The 20,047-nt window shown below is 40.4% G+C and overlaps 1 protein-coding gene across 2 annotated transcripts in view; it reads left to right on the top strand.

Moving 5' to 3' along the window:
• The window catches only part of TERF1 (telomeric repeat binding factor 1), a 42,202-nt gene extending 39,283 nt beyond the window's left edge, over nucleotides 1–2,919 (top strand). The window contains exon 10 of one of the 2 annotated variants that reach the window (XM_062188363.1): nucleotides 471–2,919. In XM_062188363.1, coding sequence (XP_062044347.1) covers nucleotides 471–647 — 177 coding nt within the window. In that variant the 3' untranslated portion in view covers nucleotides 648–2,919. The remainder of the gene's footprint in view (nucleotides 1–470) is intronic. The other variant, XM_062188364.1, reaches the window with a different exon arrangement.
• Nucleotides 2,920–20,047: the final 17,128 nt, after the last annotated feature.

Below are 20,047 nucleotides of genomic sequence, written 5' to 3'. Positions count from 1 at the left end.
ATAATTTCTAACTTGAAGACCATGGAATTGATAAACTTTTTAAGGGAGTTGAGATGATCCCAAAAATTTTATGGAAAATTTTAGATACTTACAGTTTTCTGTGGAATGGATGCATAGCTTTCATAACATTTTCAAAAATTTATGACCCCAGAGATAATCCATTATTGAAGCACTTTTAATAAATCACCACAGATAAACAAAATTTACATCTCTTGGTTTTGTATCAGTTAATGAAAAGAAGCGTGCTAAAGCTTTGTAGCTTATATAAAATGAACAATAATAGTAATGACCCTTAATATTATAAGTAAAATATTGCAAAAATAAGAAATGTATAAATTCTCACATCATTCTTAAACTGTTTCTTAAATTGTAAGCATCATTTTGATTTTAAAAAATTGTTGCATTGATAGTAGGTATGTCTTTTTTTAAGAATTCTGTCTCTGAGTAACCATTCTACATTTTATCAAAAGGCATGGCTTTGGGAAGAAGACAAGAATTTGAGATCTGGCGTGAGGAAATATGGAGAGGGAAGCTGGTCTAAAATACTGTTGCATTATAAATTCAACAACCGAACAAGTGTCATGCTGAAAGACAGATGGAGAACTATGAAGAAACTAAAAATGATTTGCTCAGACTGCGAAGACTGAATGAGTTTGTGAAAGCTGATAAAAGGACAATTAAGTATTTTGAACGCTACATTTTTTTGAAACTTGCTGGTCTTAAAATTCTTGTTTAAAGCATTATTTTTCTGTGATTCAATTAATAGGAGGTTTTGTGCCATAAGAGTGGAATTATATCCTATCATTGTATTCTTTAAGAATCTTTTTATTTTAATAAGATGTAAATTTGTTGACCCTTGCCACTTTCAATATTCATACCCCTAAATTCTGTTCCAATAAAAAGTTAAAGCCTGGTAAGAGAAAAAATATTAAACTATTCTCTGTCTGCCTGATCTCAACCCTGTAAGACACAACATAAAAATAAATTTTCTGGGGTGTCATTTGACACAGCAGCTAAGATTCCACTTATGTCACCTACTAATTGCCTGGGTTCAAGTCCTGCCTCCACTCCCTATTATACCTACGTGTTAATCTGTACCCTGGGAGGCAGGAGGTGATAACTCAAGTTTTTAGGTCCCTGTCACTCATGATGGAAACCCAGATTGAGTTCTAGGTTCTTGGTCAGTCTGGCTGTTGCAATTGTTTGGGGAATGAACCAGTTAATGGAGTTTGTGTGTGTGTGTCTTGCTCTCTCTCTCCCTCTCTCTCTCTCTCTCACACACACACACACACATGCATGTGCATGCACTTTCTCACTCTCTGCCTTTCAAATAGGTGAAATATAAGAAAAAAGACATGTAAGATATAAAAATGAATTTTCTAATTCATTAATAATACTGTTTTGACATGAGATAATGACTTGATTTATGGTCTTAATGTATAACTAAATAAGACATTTGTTAGTGCAGTTATAACATACAGAGTGATCTATAAGTAATAACAAACCAAGTTTTCTTTTTAACAGATTAATATAAAGAAAAAAAACAAAACTCGGGCCCAAAATTTGGTGCAACAGTTAAGATACCCCTTGGGATGCCCACTTCCTATACTGGAGCCTAGGTGCAAGTCCTGGCTTAACATCTGATCCCAGCCTCCTGCTAATGCACATACAAGAAGGCAGCAAGTGGTGGCTTAAGTACTTGGGTCCCTGCCACACATGTAATAGATCTAGATTGAGTTCTGGGCTGCTGGTTTCAGTTTGGCCCAGCCCTGGATATTAAATGCATTTGGAGAGTGTTCCAGCAGATGGGAGCCCTAAGTCTCTCTGTGTCTTCCTCTTTCTCTCTGTCTTCCTCTTTCTATCAAATAAGGATAAAAATTAAAAGCTTTTGAAATTTATAGTATTAGCTTTGTATCTCATTTAGCAACAAATGTGACTTTTGTGCCAGTGTTAAAACTTTGACTAAGGGGGAGCCAGCACTGTGGCATAGTAGGCTAAGCCTTCACCTGTGGTGCCAGCATCCTATAGGGTTACAGTTTGAGTGCTGGCTGCTCCACTTCAGATCCAGCTCCCTGCTGATGCCTTGGAAAACAGTGGAAGATGGCCCGAGTGCTTGGGCCCCTGCACCCATGTGGAGGCCCAAAAGAAGCTCCTGGCTTTGGATCGCCTCAGCTCTGGCCATTTGGGGAGTGAACCAGCGGATACAAGATCTCTGTCTCCTCTTTCTGTGACTCTGCCTCTCCAATAAATAAATCTTAAAAAAAAAAAAAACAAACTTTGACTACGGTGGTTTTAAAATAATGCTTCTTTATAACCTGATGTCATAAATATCAGGTTCTCTGAAACTTTGATTTGATATGCCAGTATTGTGCCTAGAGAGTATTATGTAAATGCTTAAATTCATATTAACCATGATCATCATGATGTCCATGATAAACATGAGGAATCTTAAGAAAGTTCATGGAAAGTACATATTAGAAAAAAACTATACATAGATTTCAAGTTTTATCACTAAAATAGCCTTTCAATTTATTTTTAAAAATTACTTGAAAGGCATAGTGTTGGAAAGAGGGGAGCAGAGGGAGAGAGAAATCTTCCATCTACTTGTGCATTTTCTAAATGGCCACAACAGCTAAGGCTGGGCCAGGTCGAAGCCAGGAACCAAGAACATCCTGATTTCCTAATGGGTTACAGAGGCCCAGTCACTTGGGCCATCATCTGCTGCCTTCCCAGGCACATTAGCAGGAAGCTTGAATCAAAGCAGAGCAGTCAGGAACTGGTGCTCTGTGACTGCATGCATCATAAGTAGCAGCTTAACCCACTACACTACAACACTGGCCCTGATTGTATTCTTTCACAAAGTCTTTTAGGTACCTTTGTATTAATAAACAAGGTTATGCGCATCTTACTAATCAATTTTCAGTTTTCACCAATAATTTACTTAGAAGATTTAATAAAAAACTAACATTTAGAATTGTAAGATATATGTGATTTATCAAGAGACTAAAAATATTGAACTATTGAAGCATTTGCATAAAAGTCAGATGTTAGTGTTTTATAATAAAGTTTACATTAAGACTGTTCCTTGAATTTATATTGTCCTATATATACATATACATATATATGTATATATATATATATATATTAAACAGACACATGAATAATTGGGAACTGCTTTGTGGTACAGCAAGTTAAGCCACCTTTTGAGATGGTGGCATCCCATATCAAGAGTGCTAAGTGTTGGCGGCTCTGTCTCTGATCCAGCTCCCAGCTAATGCACGTGGGAAACAGCAGATAATGACCCAAGTGCTTGAACCCCTGCCACCTACATGGAAGATCCAGATTGAGTTCTTAGCTCCTGGCTTGGGCCTTGCCCAGCTCTGGCTTTTGGGCATTTGAAGAGTGAACCAGCAAATGGAAGCTATCTTTGTCTCTCACTCTGTCGCTCTGCCTTCAAATAAATAAAATCTGGAAAAAAAAAAAAAAAAAGCATTGATAATTACCACATGCTTCCAGATTCTGTCCTGTTATACCACAAATTACTGTCCCTATGTTTATTGTGGACATTTTGATAATTCATTCCAAAGCTAACTAGCATCGTGAGTCAAAATGGACTTTCTTTTTAAAATTTATTTGAAAGGCAGAATTACAGAGAGAAGGACACATCTTCCATCTTCTAGTCCACTCCAAATGGCCGCAACAACCAGGGGTGGGCCAGGCCAAAGCCAGGAGTTTCTGGTCTCCCACATGGGTGCAGGGCCCCAAAGACCTGTGCCATCCTCCATGGCTTTCCCAGGCACATTAGCAGGGAGCTGGATATCAAGTGGAGCAGCTGGGATTCGAACCAGCACTTGTATGGGATGCCAGCACTACAGGTCATGACTTAACCCACTGTACCACAATGTTGGCCCCCAAAATAAGATTTTTTAAAGTCAGCTTCCTCATTCCAAACATAACCCATAAATCATCAAATTAATTTGCCATTAATTATAAGATTGTTATTTTTTAAACCACTGAAAGAGAAAAGTCACTGTCAGTTATACTATAGTATGGTGCTTATTTAAAATTTTATTTCACTTGGGGCCCATAGTATAGTGGGTTGAGCTGCCACCTGTGATGCCAGCATCCCATGTGGGCACTGGTTCAATTCCTGGCTGCTCTACTTCCAGTCCAGCTCTCTACTAATGTGCCTGGGAAAGCAGTGGGAGATGGCCCACATCTTTGGGCCCCTGCACCCACATGGGAGACCCAGATGAGGCTCCTGGTTTCCATCCAGCCTGGCTCCAGCCATTGTGGCCATTTGGGAAGTGAACCACTGGATGAGACCTCTCTGTCTCTCCCTCTCTTTATGTAACTCTGCCTTTAAAAAAGTGAATAAATTTTTTTTAATTTTTAATTTTACTTATTAAAAGAGCTATTTATTTTAAAGATTTATTTATTTGAAAGAGTTACAGAGAGAGGTAGAGAGAGAGAGAGGACTTCCATCCTCTGATTCACTCACTAGATGGCCACAATGGACGGAGCTGCACTGATCCGAAGCCAGGAGCCAGGAGCCTCTTCCAGGTCTCCCACGTGGGTGCAGGGGCCCAAGAACTTGGGCCATCTTCCACTGCTTTCCCAGGCCATAGCAGAGAGCTGGCTCGGAAGAGGAGCAGCTGGGACTAGAACCAGCACCCATATAGGATGTTAGCGCTTCAGGCCAGGGCTTTAACCCACTGTGCCACAGCACCGGCCCCTAAAAGAGCTATTTTAGATTAAACAAGATTTTTATATAGCATTTGGATATATAAAAAGGAAATTACAACTAAACATTTTAAATTCTATATTGTATATGTAATCCTAACACTCCTCTCCAGTCTGAACCCTCTGAATTCCTTGTTGTAATTTTTAAAGAGAGTCAAAGGCAGAGTGCTTTATGGTGGGGAAAAGTAGGGAAACTTCAGGCATGCTCTGCGTGTTGACATGAGAAAGCTGTAGGTCGACCAATAAGCTACAGACATCTTAAATGGTTGAGGGAGCATTGGGCTTTGATTGGTCCTGAGTTGAATGTAGGAGCAAAACACTGAGAGGCTGGCCTTCATTGAACAAGTCCTGACATTCTGAGCGGATCACTGCACTGCAGAGGTTTGTGGGCTGGACTTCTGTTGTCCTAGCAGTCCTGCCATTGTTTATATATTCAGACTCTCAGAGTTGCTTCTAGTTCCTGGATGCTAGGGTATCACAATTTACATGAACTATAACATTGGAATACTGTAAACTCTTAAAAGTAAACCATGAAAAGCTAAGTATAAGTATTGTAATCTCTAAGAGCTACCATTTTATTAAAAATAATATATATAAAACATAGCCACTAGGTAGATTAAAATGGATCACCAAGAATTACTGAGAGAATTCAAGAACTAAAAGGAGAGACAAAAACAAAATGGAAGGGGCTGGCACTGTGGCACAATGAGTAAAGACACCGCCTGCAGTGCCGCCATCCCATTTGGGCACCAGTTTGAGTACCAGCAGCTCCACTTCTGTTCCAGCTCTCTACTATGGCCTGGGAGGGCAGTTGAAGATGGCCCAAGTCCTTGGACGCCTGCACCCACATGGGAGACACAGAGAAGGCTCCTGGTTTCAGATCTGCACAGTTCCGGTCATTGCGGCTATTTGGGGAGTGAACCAGCAGATGGAAGACCGACCTCTCTCTGCCTCTGTCTCTCTGTAACTCTGCCTTTCAGATAAATAATCTTAAAAAAAAAAAAAAAAAGAATGAAGCAAAAACAAAACCACTAGGATAAACAGAAAAAGTAAAATAGTACATCTAAATCAACCCATCAATAATTACATTGTCAGTTGTCTAAGCCACGTGATCAGCCAACTTTCAGTAAAGGTGCAGGTGGTAAATGTTTTAGCTTTTGTGGACCACAGGCTCATTTGGCTTTAGCCATAGACAATACATAAATAAGTGGATGTGACTGTGTTCCAATAACATAATTTTCAAAAATATCAGGCTAGATTGAACTTACAGACTAGACCCTTGCTGTTGACTTATGGATTTTGCTTTCTTCACAATGTACTGGGCTTTGTTCTGACAGGCAGTTAAGTTCTGAATCTGCACTTTTCGTATTTTTTCTATTCCAGATTTGAAAATTACCAAGATTAGAATTCTTTTTAAACTAACAGGTTGGGTTTCCAAAGCCAGTCTGATGATAAGAATTTAGTCTGCAAATCCACAGCATAGCTGACAGCCAATTACCTCTTAGGTCCAATCCAACACTCCCACAACACCACAAGCAGAAGGGAGGATTTGGGACTTGAATTTCCAATTCAGTCTTTCTCTGGAATAAGTCTTTGGGTGTCTGCCTTTAATCTGCCCAACCTCGGTCTGGTCGTAGGTTTTGACATCTGCACCCTTGCTGAGGAAGAGAGCACAGTGAAGGAACAGTGCTGTTGTAAAAGGGGACCCATGGCCAGAGTGTCAGGTGGTGCTGAGTGTCATTGCTGGAGGGTAGGGGTGGATAGGAGCCAGCCTGAAGGCACAACTGGACCTCATCCACATAGCTCCATGCCCAAGAATGGTGAGGAGGACCAGAACTGGAAGGGGACAGTCTTCCCCTTAACAGTCACTCTCCAGCTCTCTACTGATGAGGCCTTAATGTTACCTGGTCAAGGGATGTTTAGATCCAGCTGTGGTGTCCAATTATCGTAATGTAGGGCAAAGGAGGATAGATTGGAGCTGAGAGCAGGTAAATTCGTAACTGGTACATAAAATGCTTATATGTTCCCGACCTACCTTCTCCCTACACATAACACTTTGATATGTCAAAATCTTTCAGTGTCAAAATGAGTCTTCATTTAAATCTATGCTGGGTTGAAAGAGCAAAACTAGAAGATACTCTGTCATTATAAATGGTTTATTTAGTGCCAGGGGATTCCAATACAATCCCATCAAGATTGCATGTACCAATGCCATCTCACTAGTCCAAGTGATCAGTTTCAGTTCACAATTGATGGCTCTGATAGGTCTAAGAGTCAAAGGGATCACATAAACAAGACTAGTGTCTGCTAATACTAACTGATAGAATCAAAAAGGGAGAGAATGATCCAACATGGGAAGTGGGATACACAGCAGACTCATGGAATGGCAGATGTCCTAAACAGCACTCTGGCCTCAGAATCAGCCCTTAAGTCATTTGGATCTGGCTGAAGTGCCCATGAGAATATTGTAGGCATGGAAAGCCAAGACACTCTGGCAAAAAAAAAAAAAAAAAAAAAAAAAACCTAAATGAAAGATCTCTGTGAGTGAGATCCCAGTAGAAAGAATGGGCCATCAAAGAAGGAGGTACCTTTCTCTGAAGGGAGGAGAGAACTTCCACTTTGACTATGGCCTTGTCGAAATAAGATCGAAGTCAGCGAATTCAGCCGGCGCCATGGCTTAACAGGCTAATCCTCCACCTTGCGGCGCCGGCACACCAGGTTCTAGTCCTGGTTGGGACACCGGATTCTATCCCGGTTGCCCCTCTTCCAGGCCAGCTCTCTGCTATGGCCCGGGAGTGCAGTGGAGGATGGCCCATGTCCTTGGGCCCTGCACCCGCATGGGAGACCAGGAGAAGCACCTGGCTCCTGGCTTCAGATCAGCACGATGCGCTGGCCGCAGCAGCCATTGGAGGGTGAACCAACAGCAAAAAGGAAGACCTTTCTCTCTGTTTCTCTCTCTCACTATCCACTCTGCCTGTCAAAAAAAAAAAAAAAAAAAAAGCGAAGTCGGCGAATTCAAAGGCTTCCATAACCTTGGCAACTCATGACTAGAGCCTAGGGAGATTTCTGACGCCATAAACAAGAGTGTCAATTTGTTAAGTCAACAACAGGGGTCACTGTGTACTTACTCCTCATGTAGGATCTCTGTCCTTAATGTGTTGTTCAATGTGAATTAATGCTATAACTAGTACTGAAACAGTATTTTACACTTTATGTTCTGTATGGGTGCAAGCTGATGAAATCTTTACTTAATATATACTAAATTGATCTGTATATAAAGATAATTGAAAATGAATCTTGATGTGAATAGAATGGGAGAGGGAACAGGAGATGGGAGGGATACGAGTGGGAGGGAAGTTATGGGAGGAAAAATGCCATTGTAATCCATAAACTGTACTTTGGAAATTTATATTTACTAAATAAAGTTTAAAAAAATAAAGATGTGAAATATGAAAAAAAAAAAAGAAATGGTTTATTTAATCAACAACAGGAGCCACTGTGCACTTGCTCCCCATCTAGGACCTCTGGCCTTAATGAGTTGTGCTATGAGAATTAACAGTAAAATGTTTCTTTAAACAGTACTTTATACTTTGTGTGTCTGTGTGGGTGCAAACTGTTAAAATCTTTACTTATAGAGTTGATCTTCTGTATATAAAGATAATTGAAAAATGAATCCTAATGAAGAATGGGATGGGAGAGGGAGTAGGAGGTGGGACAGTTTGTGGGTGGGAGGGCGGGGTATGCAGGGAAGAACCGCTATATTCCAAAAGCTGTACCTATGAAATTTATATTTATTAAATAAAAGCCTTCTTTAAAAAAAGGAAAAAAATGGTTTATATGATCTGAAGCACTCAAAGAGTAATTTTCCAGTTTTTCCAGTTATTTAAAACAGATAGTTGGTTTCTTTCCACTTGAGTCACTGAGGTGCTAACATATGTATTAGCCTTTATAGATTTGTGTAGCGCTTTGCTTGGATTATCTCATTTAACTCTTAGAAAACTGTGATGGATAGACAGAATGGTTTTATTAATAGTATGTCATATAAGAGGAATGAGGCTTCTTATTTTGACTCGCCCAAACTGCTGATACTCCCAATGAAAACTTTTCGAACAAAATTGTTCAGACAAAATTCTCTTCCCCTTTATTCCATACATATTGAAGTCCTCATTAGAAAGAGGCCAGGTCATGGAGCAGGCATTTGGCACCACAGTTAAAACACTGCTTGAGATGCCCACTACCCATATCAGAATACCTAGTTAGGGCCTGTCTCCTCTGCTTCCAATCCAGCTCTTTGCTAATGTGCACCCTAGGAGGCAGCAGGGGATGGGTTTCTGCAGCCCATGAGGGAGACCCAGATTGAGTTCCAGGCTCCTGGCTTCGGCCCAGCCCTCGATGTTGCATGCATTTGGGGAATGAACCAGCAGATGGGAGATTTCTCTCCATCGCTCTTCCTTTCAAATAAAGTCAAAATAAATATTTTTACATAGGCCAGGTCAGGATCTTGATCCCAGAGAACTCTGCAGCTGTACTAGACCCTAGAACGTATGGAAATCTCTCAAAATCACCTCATCAATGGCCAAAAGACACATGAAAAAATGTTCAAGATCACTAGCAATCAGAGAAATGCAAATCAAAACCACAATGAGGTTTCACCTCACCCCGGTGAGAATGGCTCACATTCAGAAATCTACCAACAATAGATGCTGGAGAGGATGTGGGGAAAAGGGGACACTAACCCACTGTTGGTGGGAATGCAAACTGATTAAGCCACTATGGAAGTCAGTCTGGAGATTCCTCAGAAACCTGAACATAACCCTACCATACAACCCAGCCATCCCACTCCTTGGAATTTACCCAAAGGAAATTAATTTGGCTAATAAAAAAGCCATCTGCACATTAATGTTTATTGCAGCTCAATTCACAATAGCTAAGACCTGGAACCAACCCAAATGCCCATCAACAGTAGACTGGATAAAGAAATTATGGGACATGTACTCCATAGAATGCTATACAGCAGTAAGGAACAATGAAACCCCGTCATTTGCAACAAGATGGAGGAATCTGGAAAACATCATGCTGAGTGAATTAAGCCAGTCCCAAAGAGACAAATATCATTTGTTTTCCCTGATCGGCGACAAATGAGCACCAAAGGGGAAACCTGTTGAAGTGAAATGGACACTATAAGAAACAATGACCTGATCAGCTCTTGTCCTGACTCTAGATGTACAATGTAATACTTTATCCTTTTTAGTATTTGTTGTTGTTGTTGTTGTTGTTCTAGTACTAGTGGTTGAACTCTGTAATTAACACACAATTATTCTTAGGTGTTTAAATTTTAACTGAAAAGTGATCCCTGTTAAATATAAGAGTGGGTATAAGAGAAGGAGGAGATGTACAATTTGGGACATGCTCAATCAAACTTGCCCCAAATGATGGAGTTAGAAATGTGCCAGGGGATTCCAATACAATCCCATCAAGGTGGCATGTACCAATACCATCTCACTAGTCAAAGTGATCAATTTCAGTTCACAATTGATGGCTCTGATAGGTCTAAGAGTCAAAGGGATCACACAAACAAGACAAGTGTCTGCTAATACTAACTGATAGAATCAAAAAGGGAGAGAAAGATCCAACATGGGAAGCGGGATACACAGCAGACTCATAGAATGGCAGATGTCCTAAACAGCACTCTGGCCTCAGAATCAGCCCTTAAGGCATTCGGATCTGGCTAAAAAGCCCATGAGAGTATTGTAGGCATGGAAAGCCAAGATACCATGGAAAAGGAAAAAAAAAGAAAAGAAGAAGACCTAAATGAAAGATCTCTGTGAGTGAGATCCCTGTGGAAAGAACAGGGCCATCAAAGAAGGAGGTACCTTTCTCTGAAGGGAGGAGAGAACTTCCACTTTGACTTGACCCTATCGGAATAAGATCAAAGTCAGCGAACTCTAAAGGCTTCCATAGCCCTGGCAACTCATGACTAGAGCCTAGGGAGATTACTGATGCCATGAACAGGAGTGTCAAATTGTTAAGTCAGCAACAGAAGTCACTGTGTACTTACATCCCATGTGGGATCTGTCCTTAATGTGTTGTCTAATGTGCAGTGATGCTATAACTAGTACTGAAACAGTATTTTTAAACTTTGTGTTTCTGTGTGGGTACAAACTGATGAGATCTTTACTAATTATATACTGAATCAATCTTCTGTATATAAAGATAATTGGAAATGAAAAAAAAAACCTGGTGTTAAATTGGAAATGGCATAGAAAATTAATTTTTTTAAAAAAATATTATGTAGGATCTCTGTCTTTAATGTGCTGTACACTCTTATTTAATGCTATAACTAGTACTCCAACAGTATTTTTTTTCACTTTGTGTTGCTATATGGGGGCAAACTGTTGAAATCGTTACCTAATATATACTAAACTGATCTTCTGTATATAAAGAGAATTGAAAATGAATCATGATGTGATTGGAAGGGGAGAGGGAGCGGGAAAGGGGAGGGTTGTGGGTGGGAGGGATTTTTGGGAGGGGGAAGCCATTGTAACCCATAAGCTGTACTTTGGAAATTTATATTCATTAAATAAAAGTTTAATTAAAAAAATATTTCTTTATTTATTTGAGAGGTAGAGTTACAGATAGTGAGAGGGAGAGACAGAGAAAAAGGTCTTCCTTTCGGGTGGTTCACTCCCCAAATGGCCACAACGGCCGGAGCTGTGCTGATCCAAAGCCAGAAGCCAGGTGTTTCTTCCAGGTCTCCCATGTGGGTGCAGGAGCCCAAGGACTTGGGCCATCTTCTACTGCTTTCCCAGGCCATAGCCGAGAGCTGGATTGGAAGAGGACCAGCCAGGACTAGAACTGGCGCCCATATGGGATGCCCGTGCTACAGGCGGAGGATTAACCTACTGCACCACAACGTCAGCCCTGAGGTGTGTTTTTCACAAAAGGGTATGTTTTCATTATTTCTTTCTTTCTTTATCTTTTTTTCTTTTCTTTCTTTCTTTCTTTCTTTTTTTTTTTTTTTTTTTTTTTTTGACAGGCAGAGTGGACAGTGAGAGAGAGAGAGACAGACAGAAAGGTCTTCCTTTGCCATTGGTTCACCCTCCAATGGCCGCCGCGGCTGGCGTGCTGCGGCCGGCGCACCACGCTGATCCGATGGCAGGAGCCAGGTGCTTCTCCTGGTCTCCCACGTGGGTGCAGGGCCCAAGGACTTGGGCCATCCTCCACTGCCTTCTCGGGCCACAGCAGAGAGCTGGCCTGGAAGAGGGGCAACCGAGACAGAATCCGGTGCCCCGACCAGGACTAGAACCCGGTGTGCCGGCGCCGCAAGGCGGAGGATTAGCCTAGTGAGCCGCGGCGCTGGCCTTTTTTTTTTTTTTTTTTTCTTACAGGCAGAGTGGACAGTGAGAGAGACAGAGAGAAAGGTCTTCCTTTTCCGTTGGTTCACCCTCCAATGGCCACTGCAGCCAGCGTGCTGCAGCCGGCACACCACACTGATCCGAAGCCAGGAGCCAGGTGCTTCTCCTGGTCTCCCATGTGGGTGCAGGGCCCAAGGACTTGGGCCATCCTCCACTGCCTTCCTGGGCCACAGCAGAGAGCTGGACTGGAGGAGGGGCAACCGGGACTAGAACCCGGTATGCCGGCGCCTCAGGTGGAGGATTAGCCTAGTGAGCTGTGGCGCAGCCTGTTTTCATTATTTCAGAAATGTTTTTTTCCTCTATCCAGGTGCTCATCATCGATCAGCAGTGACAATCAGATTTACATTTCTTTAATCCCAAGCCTTTGTACCTACCACACCAAGTGGATAAAATAACTACAGCAATTTTGATAAGCTGTTATTCAAAGGGATTCTCTGATGAGTAATTTCAGGGAAAAAATATTCTAACTTGTAAATGGAATTTTGAGCAAGAACTAGATCTGTGTTTCATATTTATTACATCCCAGGGCACTCTAAATCATGATGCAATATGGTACATTAAGAGCTGTATATTCAGAAACCCAGCAGGGCTATATGGGCAAAGTGTGCTCCTGTTATTTACTTGAGAGGAAGTTACAGACAGAGGGAAAGACATAGAGAAAGGTCTTCCATCTGCTGTTTCACTCCCCAAATGGCTGCAATGGCTGGAACTGGCCCAATTCGAAGTCAGGAGCCAGGAGCTTCTTTAGGTCTCCCATGTGGGTGCAGAAGCCCAAGCACTTGGGCCATCATCTACCTCTTTCCCAGCCCATCCAGGGAGCTGGATGGGAAGTTGAGCAGCTGAGACTCAAACCAGTACCCATTTGAGATGTTGGTGCCACAGGTGGATGCTTAAGCCATTATGCCACAGTGCTGGCTCCTCCACTGTCTTTTTAAGAGCCCTATCTTTCCAGATAATTCTCTGTATCCTTGCTTTTTTTAAAGGATTCAGAATCACCTTATATGAAGCGAGGACTTCTGCACCTCTTTTATAGAGATGACATCACATTCAACATTTATTAGTTTTAGGTGTTTGAGTAGTCCTCATCATCATTGTCTTTTTAAAAATTAATCCATTTCTTTAGGAGTCAGAGAGCTCTCATCTGCTGGTTCACTCCCCCAAATAACCTCAATGGCCAGATCTTGGCCAAGGTTGAAGCTGGGAGTCTGGAATGCAATGCAGGTCTCTCACATAGTGGCAGCAACCTAACTACTCGAGCCATCACGTGCTAGTCATGGGCCAGAGGTGGATCTAAACCCAGGGAACCCGATGTGGCACTCAGGCATCTTCACCAGCAGGCCAAATGCCTGCACCCATCGTAGCCATTCTAGATAACGTGCATGTGTGTCCATTCCTTGGTCACTCAGCTCTACCAGAAAACTTCTTCCATGACTTGAAGATATGTGTCGATCTTCCTCCCTCCCCATGATCCCCCTGAGCTTGGTAAGTTTAATCCTTCTTTTCCTGAAGTTCCCCTTACGGCGTCAACAAGCTAGAATTCCTTGGCTATGCTATGTACAATGAGGGCACACTCCTGTGCCCCTGCCCTCCCAGCTTCCCATTCATTCTTCTGTTAGCTATTGCTTTTACATTGTCAAGGGTTTTGTTGTTTGTTGATTGGCTGGCTGGTTGATTTTGTTTTAGTTTTACCATTCATAGTCTGTCCATTCATTAAAATTAAATATTTTGTGCTTTATATGTGCATTGATTCTAAAAAAAAATCATAATACATAAACACATTATGTTTATATAATACATGTCTTACACTACACCCTAGAAGTGTGTTTGACTTGCAAAAAAATATAATCCAGTGTCACAAAATTCATACAACTCAAAGAAATGTCAAGGTAAATTGCATATTCTCCTTCTCTGTCTCAAACTATTTCTTTTGTTCTTTCTTTCCATCCCACCCAAGTAGGTCAAAATCATGCCACCTTTTAGCTTGCTTCATTGTTTGATGTTTTTGTAATTTCTTTTGTGAAACTTTTTTTAAAAGATTTATTTATTTGAAAGTCAGAGTTACAGAGAGAAGGAGAGACAAAGAAGGAGAGAGATCTTCGATTTGCTAGTACACTCCCCAAGTGGCTGCAATGACCAGGGCTCCACCAGGCCGAAGCTAGGAGCCAGGAGCTTCTTCTGGGTCTCCCACTTGAATGGCAGTGACCCACGTACTTGGGCCACCTTTCACTGCTTTTCCCTGGCCATTAGCAGGGAGCTGGATCAGAAGTGGGGCAGCCAGGACATGAACTGGCACCCATATGGGATGCCAACATCAAAGGTGATGACTTTACCCTCTATGCCACAATGCCAGCCCCTCCTAAAACTTATATTGCCATTTTTATTAAAGTCATACAGGTTCATAATTTTAAAACTAAAATAGTTCTACAAAGCTCAACATGGAAAACATTCTCCTATCACCACCCTTCAGTGATCCCTAAAAGTGACCATTCTCAACTCTTTCAGTTCTTTTCTTAGGAATTGATACACATACATAAAACAGCTTATAATACTGCTCTTTGTTATTTTTCAGTTTGAGGTTTGTATTAATGACCTCTCACTAGGTAGAATTAGGTGTTTCGTCTCTTGCATAGTTCCCCCCACCACCCCCGTGCTGCCTCCAAACCACACCTAAGACAAACACACACACACATTTCGCGCATACATGCTCTTCTCTTCCTAGTTCTTCCAATGTATTGTGTGAAGTTTTGGTTAAGTCATAGTCAGTGGTTATATTAGTGTAACTCTATAACTGTGATTTACACCTGAGTGTTGTTGTTTCTGTGTACTCATCACTTCCTCATCTCCAGAGTTTCTGTCCAAATTGAAAATCTCTGAGTACCCGAGATTTGTCAACCATTCTACTGATTGCACTGTTCCATTGGTACCGTCCACCCCCTCTGTTCCCTGGCAGTCTGGCTGGCTTCCAGAACTGAATCTCTCTCTCTCTCTCTCTATCATTCTGTGTGTGTGTGTGTGTGTTTCCTATTTTCTGGACCCTCTTGTTTCTCATACTCCTGTACCTTTCTAGAAGAGGTGTATAGAATGGAAAATATTTCTTGCATATCCTCACATTTGATTAATATCATTGAATGTAGAATTTTAGTTTGGAAAACATTTTCTTTTTGACACTCAGAGGCATTGCTCTGCTGCTTTCTGGCTTCAAATTTTTTTTAAGATTTATTTATTTGAAAGCCTGTTGAAGTGAAATGGACACTATGAGAAACAGTGATTTGATCAGCCCTTGTCCTGACTGTTGATGTACAATTTAATACTTTATTCCTTTTAGTATTTTTTTTTGTTCTACTTAATACCATTGGTTGAACTCTGTAATTAACACACATTTATTCTTAGGTGTTTAAATTTAACTGGAAAGTGATCCCTGTTAAATATAAGAGTGGGAATAAGAGAGGGAGGAGATGTACAATTTGGGACATGCTCAATCAGACTTGCCCCAAATGGTGGAGTTAGAAATGTGCCAGGGGATTCCAATACAATCCCATCAAGATTGCATGTACCAATGCCATCTCACTAGTCCAAGTGATCAGTTTCAGTTCACAACTGATGGCTCTGATAGGTCTAAGAGTCAAAGGGATCACATAAACAAGACTAGTGTCTGCTAATACTAACTGATAGAATCAAAAAGGGAGAGAATGATCCAACATGGGAAGTGGGATACACAGCAGACTCATAGAATGGCAGATGTCCTAAACAGCACTCTGGCCTCAGAATCAGCCCTTAAGGCATTCGGATCTGGCTAAAAAGCCCATGAGAGTATTGTAGGCATGGAAAGCCAAGATACCATGGAAAAGGAAAAAAAAAAGACCTAAATGAAAGATCTCTGTGAGTGAGATCCCTGTGGAAAGAACGGGGCATCAAAGAAGGAGGTACCTTTCTCTGAAGGGAGGAGAGAACTTCCACTTTGGCTATGACCTTGTCTAAATAAGATCGAAGCCAGCGAACTCAAGAGGCTTCCATAGCCTTGACAACTCATGACTAGAGCCTAGGGAGATTACTGACGCCATAAACAAGAGTGTCAATTTGTTAAGTCAACAACAGGGGTCACTGTGTACTTACTCCTCATGTAGGATCTCTGTCCTTAATGTGTTGTTCAATGTGAATTAATGCTATAACTAGTACTGAAACAGTATTTTACACTTTATGTTCTGTATGGGTGCAAGCTGATGAAATCTTTACTTAATATATACTAAATCGATCTTCTGTATATAAAGATAATTGAAAATGAATCTTGATGTGAGTGGAATGGGATAGGGAGCAGGAGATGGGAGGGGTGCAGGTGGGAGGGAAGTTATGGGGGGGAAAGCCATTGTAATCCATAAACTGTACTATGGAAATTTATATTTACTAAATAAAAGTTTAAAAAAAAAGTCAAAGTTACACAGAGATCGAAGGAGAGGCAGACAGAGAGAAAGAGAGAGAGAGAGAGAGAGAGAGAGAGAGAGAGAGGTCTTCCATATGCTGGTTTACTCCCCAATTAGCCGCAACGGCCGGAGCTGCACTGATCTGAAGCCAGGAGCCAGGAGCTTCTTCCTGGACACAGGTGCAGGGGCCCAAGAACCTAGGCCATCTTCCACTCCTTTTCCAGGCCATAGCAGAGAGCTGGATCGGAAGAGAGCAGCTGGGACTTGAACTGGCACCCATATGGGATGCCGGCACTGCAGGCGGCAGCTTTACCTGCTATGCTACAGTGCCGGCCCCCAAATGTTGCTTTAGGTCAGTAGTCTGATATGATTCTAATTACTGATCCTTTGCATGTGACCTACTTTTTCTCTCTCAAAGATTTTAGATTCTCCCATGTATCTGATAATCTGGAATTTTGTGGTAATGTGCCTTTATTTGAGTCTCTTTTAAGAAAAAAAAAATGAGCCAGACACTTTGGAGAACTTCATTATTCAGATGTTGAATCTTTTTGACTGATCCTTTAATTTTCTAATATTTTGCCTCCTAATTGCTGTCTTTCTAAATTTTTTGTTTATTTGCTTTCTGGGGAAAAGTAGAATCTTTTAATCAAAGTTTCTGAGTTTTTGTACCCATGAAAGTCTGTACTTTGCCTTCCCACTTCATTAGTAAGTGACTGGTAGAGAATTCCAGTTTCAAATTTAGTTTCCCTCAGAGTGTGTAGGTTTTATTATTAAATGTTAGATTTCAAGTATCCACTGATGATGAGAATACCACTGTGATCTTCTCATGGAATCTCCCTTTTCTTTACAGATACCCATTTTTCTCTCCCTGAAAGATTTTTGTGGTCCTATTATTTCAAATACATATATTTATGGTGTGTGATAAATCAATGTAGGGTCTTTCTTCTATTGTCGACTGTAAATTTCACAGCTTTGTCTCCACAGATGGGGGTTATTTTTACTGCTCATGTTTGAGGCTCAGAGGGCCTACCATCCCAGGAAGAATGGTTTTCACGTCTGATTCCACATTCTTCTCAACACGCCCAACCATTCGCACTTTACTCATCAGTAGAATCTCATTTGCTTTCCATCTTCAAAAAATGTCTTCAAAATATCTGGGCCAATTCTGTCCCCGCCCCACTTCTCACCTATGTCGGGACTTAATCTTTGGGGGAGTCCTATAAGCTCAATGAGATTTTAGGAAGGAGAGACTGTAGACATGTGTATCTGTCACCTTGACCTAAAATTCTAGGCTGCTCATTGTCTGATTGCTTATATCTCAGAATGCCCAAGTCTTTGCTTTTTAGGTCAACTTATGTGTGTTTGTTTGAACTTTCACTAGAATATTCTTAGAGGGCAGAAACAAGATTTTTTTGACAGTATTTTTCGCATACCTAGGGAAAATGGCTAATTAAAATTTTTATGCCAGAAGAAAGCCAAACAATTTAAATGAATGCTATCTACACTTAATTACACCACTCTCTAGGAATAAGTAAAGCCAGGACTCTAAAAAAGTAGTGTGATTATATCTCACCTCGCTCCTTTTTCTGCTCTTTTCCCCTTTTTTCCCACATTTCTCTTCTAAATGATCATTATCCCTAATTCCTTTTGCTTTCTTTCCTGGTGGGTATATTTATTTTTGTTCAAATTGCTTTCCACATGCATTTAAAGAATCAGTCAAATAAGTGATTCTGGAGTTCGTAAATCACTGTAGAGTGCCTGGGGAAAGGACCTTAACACTAGGTACTCATTAAAAAAGAATGCCAAGAGGTCTTAAAAACTTTGATCCTTGACTTTGAAAGTAAAAACTTTTGGTTATCATTAATCACTTGGACTACATGTTTCAGCTCTGAACTTTTTCCTTGGCTTTGCTAGATTTAATAGCAAGCTTTTCAAAATCATTATTTAATTGTTATGTGCTAGCCTATGAAATTTTCTCAAGAATAGAAATAACAAAAATATAACTTCAATGTGAAAGTAATTAGTGCCCATGAAAAACTGATTTTTATACAACTCAATTATATTAAATATTATAACACATACTGGAACCATAAACACATCATAGGTTTACTGCTGTTAGTAGTCGTTATAACTATACCTATTAATTCTGAAGGATTTTCTGCTTTGTTTTTGGTGAAAATGTATTTGTTCTCTGATCAATGCAAAAAACTTGGGTTATTTTCTAGTCAAAAAGGTAAAGAGCTTTAGTAATTGTGAATAGAAAGTTTATTGACTGGTATGAAGACTTTAACACCTGAAATTACCCAAACATTTTTTTCAAAAATCTCATTTTATAAGTGCTAAAAATAGTCTTTAAAATTTTAATACTGAACTTGAAGTTGCTAGCCTTGATGAGATTCAAATGTTTTATTAATTTCTGAAGGATTCAATTTTTTACGAAAACAGTTTTGGCAACTAATTAAGTGAAATAATGTTACTCTCAGTGTTAAGTGTGGAACTCTTTTCCATCCCTGTTAAATTTACTGTTGTCATTCTGTCATTATATGATAAGTACCAAGAAATATGTATTTTAGTAAATTATCTGTTAGTGAATATTATGTTATACAACTGAAACAAATGGGAGGGATCTCATGTTTTTCAAATCTCAAAGCTCAATCTCCAAAGAAAATATATGGAATTTACAATTTGCTTCAAAAATGAAACGGGCTTAGCTTTCACAGCACGGTCTTTGGCATGGTCAGGCTTTTCAAGAAAGCTGAGTCCTGGATGAGGAGACAGGATTAGGCTCTGTGGCAGACTTGCAGAAGAGTTTGCCATCCCAGCTCCCTAAAATAGGCCACTTCCTCTCTAGTTCATGGATTTTCCTACCATAAAATAAACAGACTAATGTTGCTGAGTGTAAGAGATCATAACATCTGTCATGCAATCCATGACCTCACACATCTCTACCTCTGCTTCCCACCCCATGTATTTAAAAGAACGATGAGAAGTAGGAAGCATACTTTACCTAAACTTAAAGTTAGACTCAGGAATTGTTTTATTCAGCTCCAGGCTTTACACCTTGGAAACCACCTTAGATGCAAATGGGGATAGAATTTTTGTAGTTAAAGTAACTGTTTCATGCATTGGTGCCAGAATTTCTCTTCATGAAAATGATAACCTTTGAAGGAACTTTTTTGATCTAGAATGAGTGTTTGATCTTTTGAATGAAAAAAATCTTCATTTTCAAGAAATATTTTTTGCATAGCTGTTGGTTTTTCTTTACCAAATGCTTACTGAAATTTCAAACATACCTTGTGGACAATTATTTGCGCTAATGTGCTTGAAATTAAAAGTATTATTTCAAAATTTATGGAATAATACACAGGAAATGTATATGTGAGCATCTATGTGAGAGTGAGAAGCTGTTAAGAGATTATGGAGTAGAAAGGAAGACGGCAACACTCAAAGCATGGAATCCTCTGCGTGACA

The sequence above is a fragment of the Lepus europaeus genome, chromosome 4, assembly GCF_033115175.1.
Source record: "Lepus europaeus isolate LE1 chromosome 4, mLepTim1.pri, whole genome shotgun sequence".
NCBI classification, from domain to species: domain Eukaryota; kingdom Metazoa; phylum Chordata; class Mammalia; order Lagomorpha; family Leporidae; genus Lepus; species Lepus europaeus.
The sequence above is the reverse complement of the archived record's forward strand: the minus strand, read 5'-3'. Positions and strand labels throughout refer to the sequence as shown.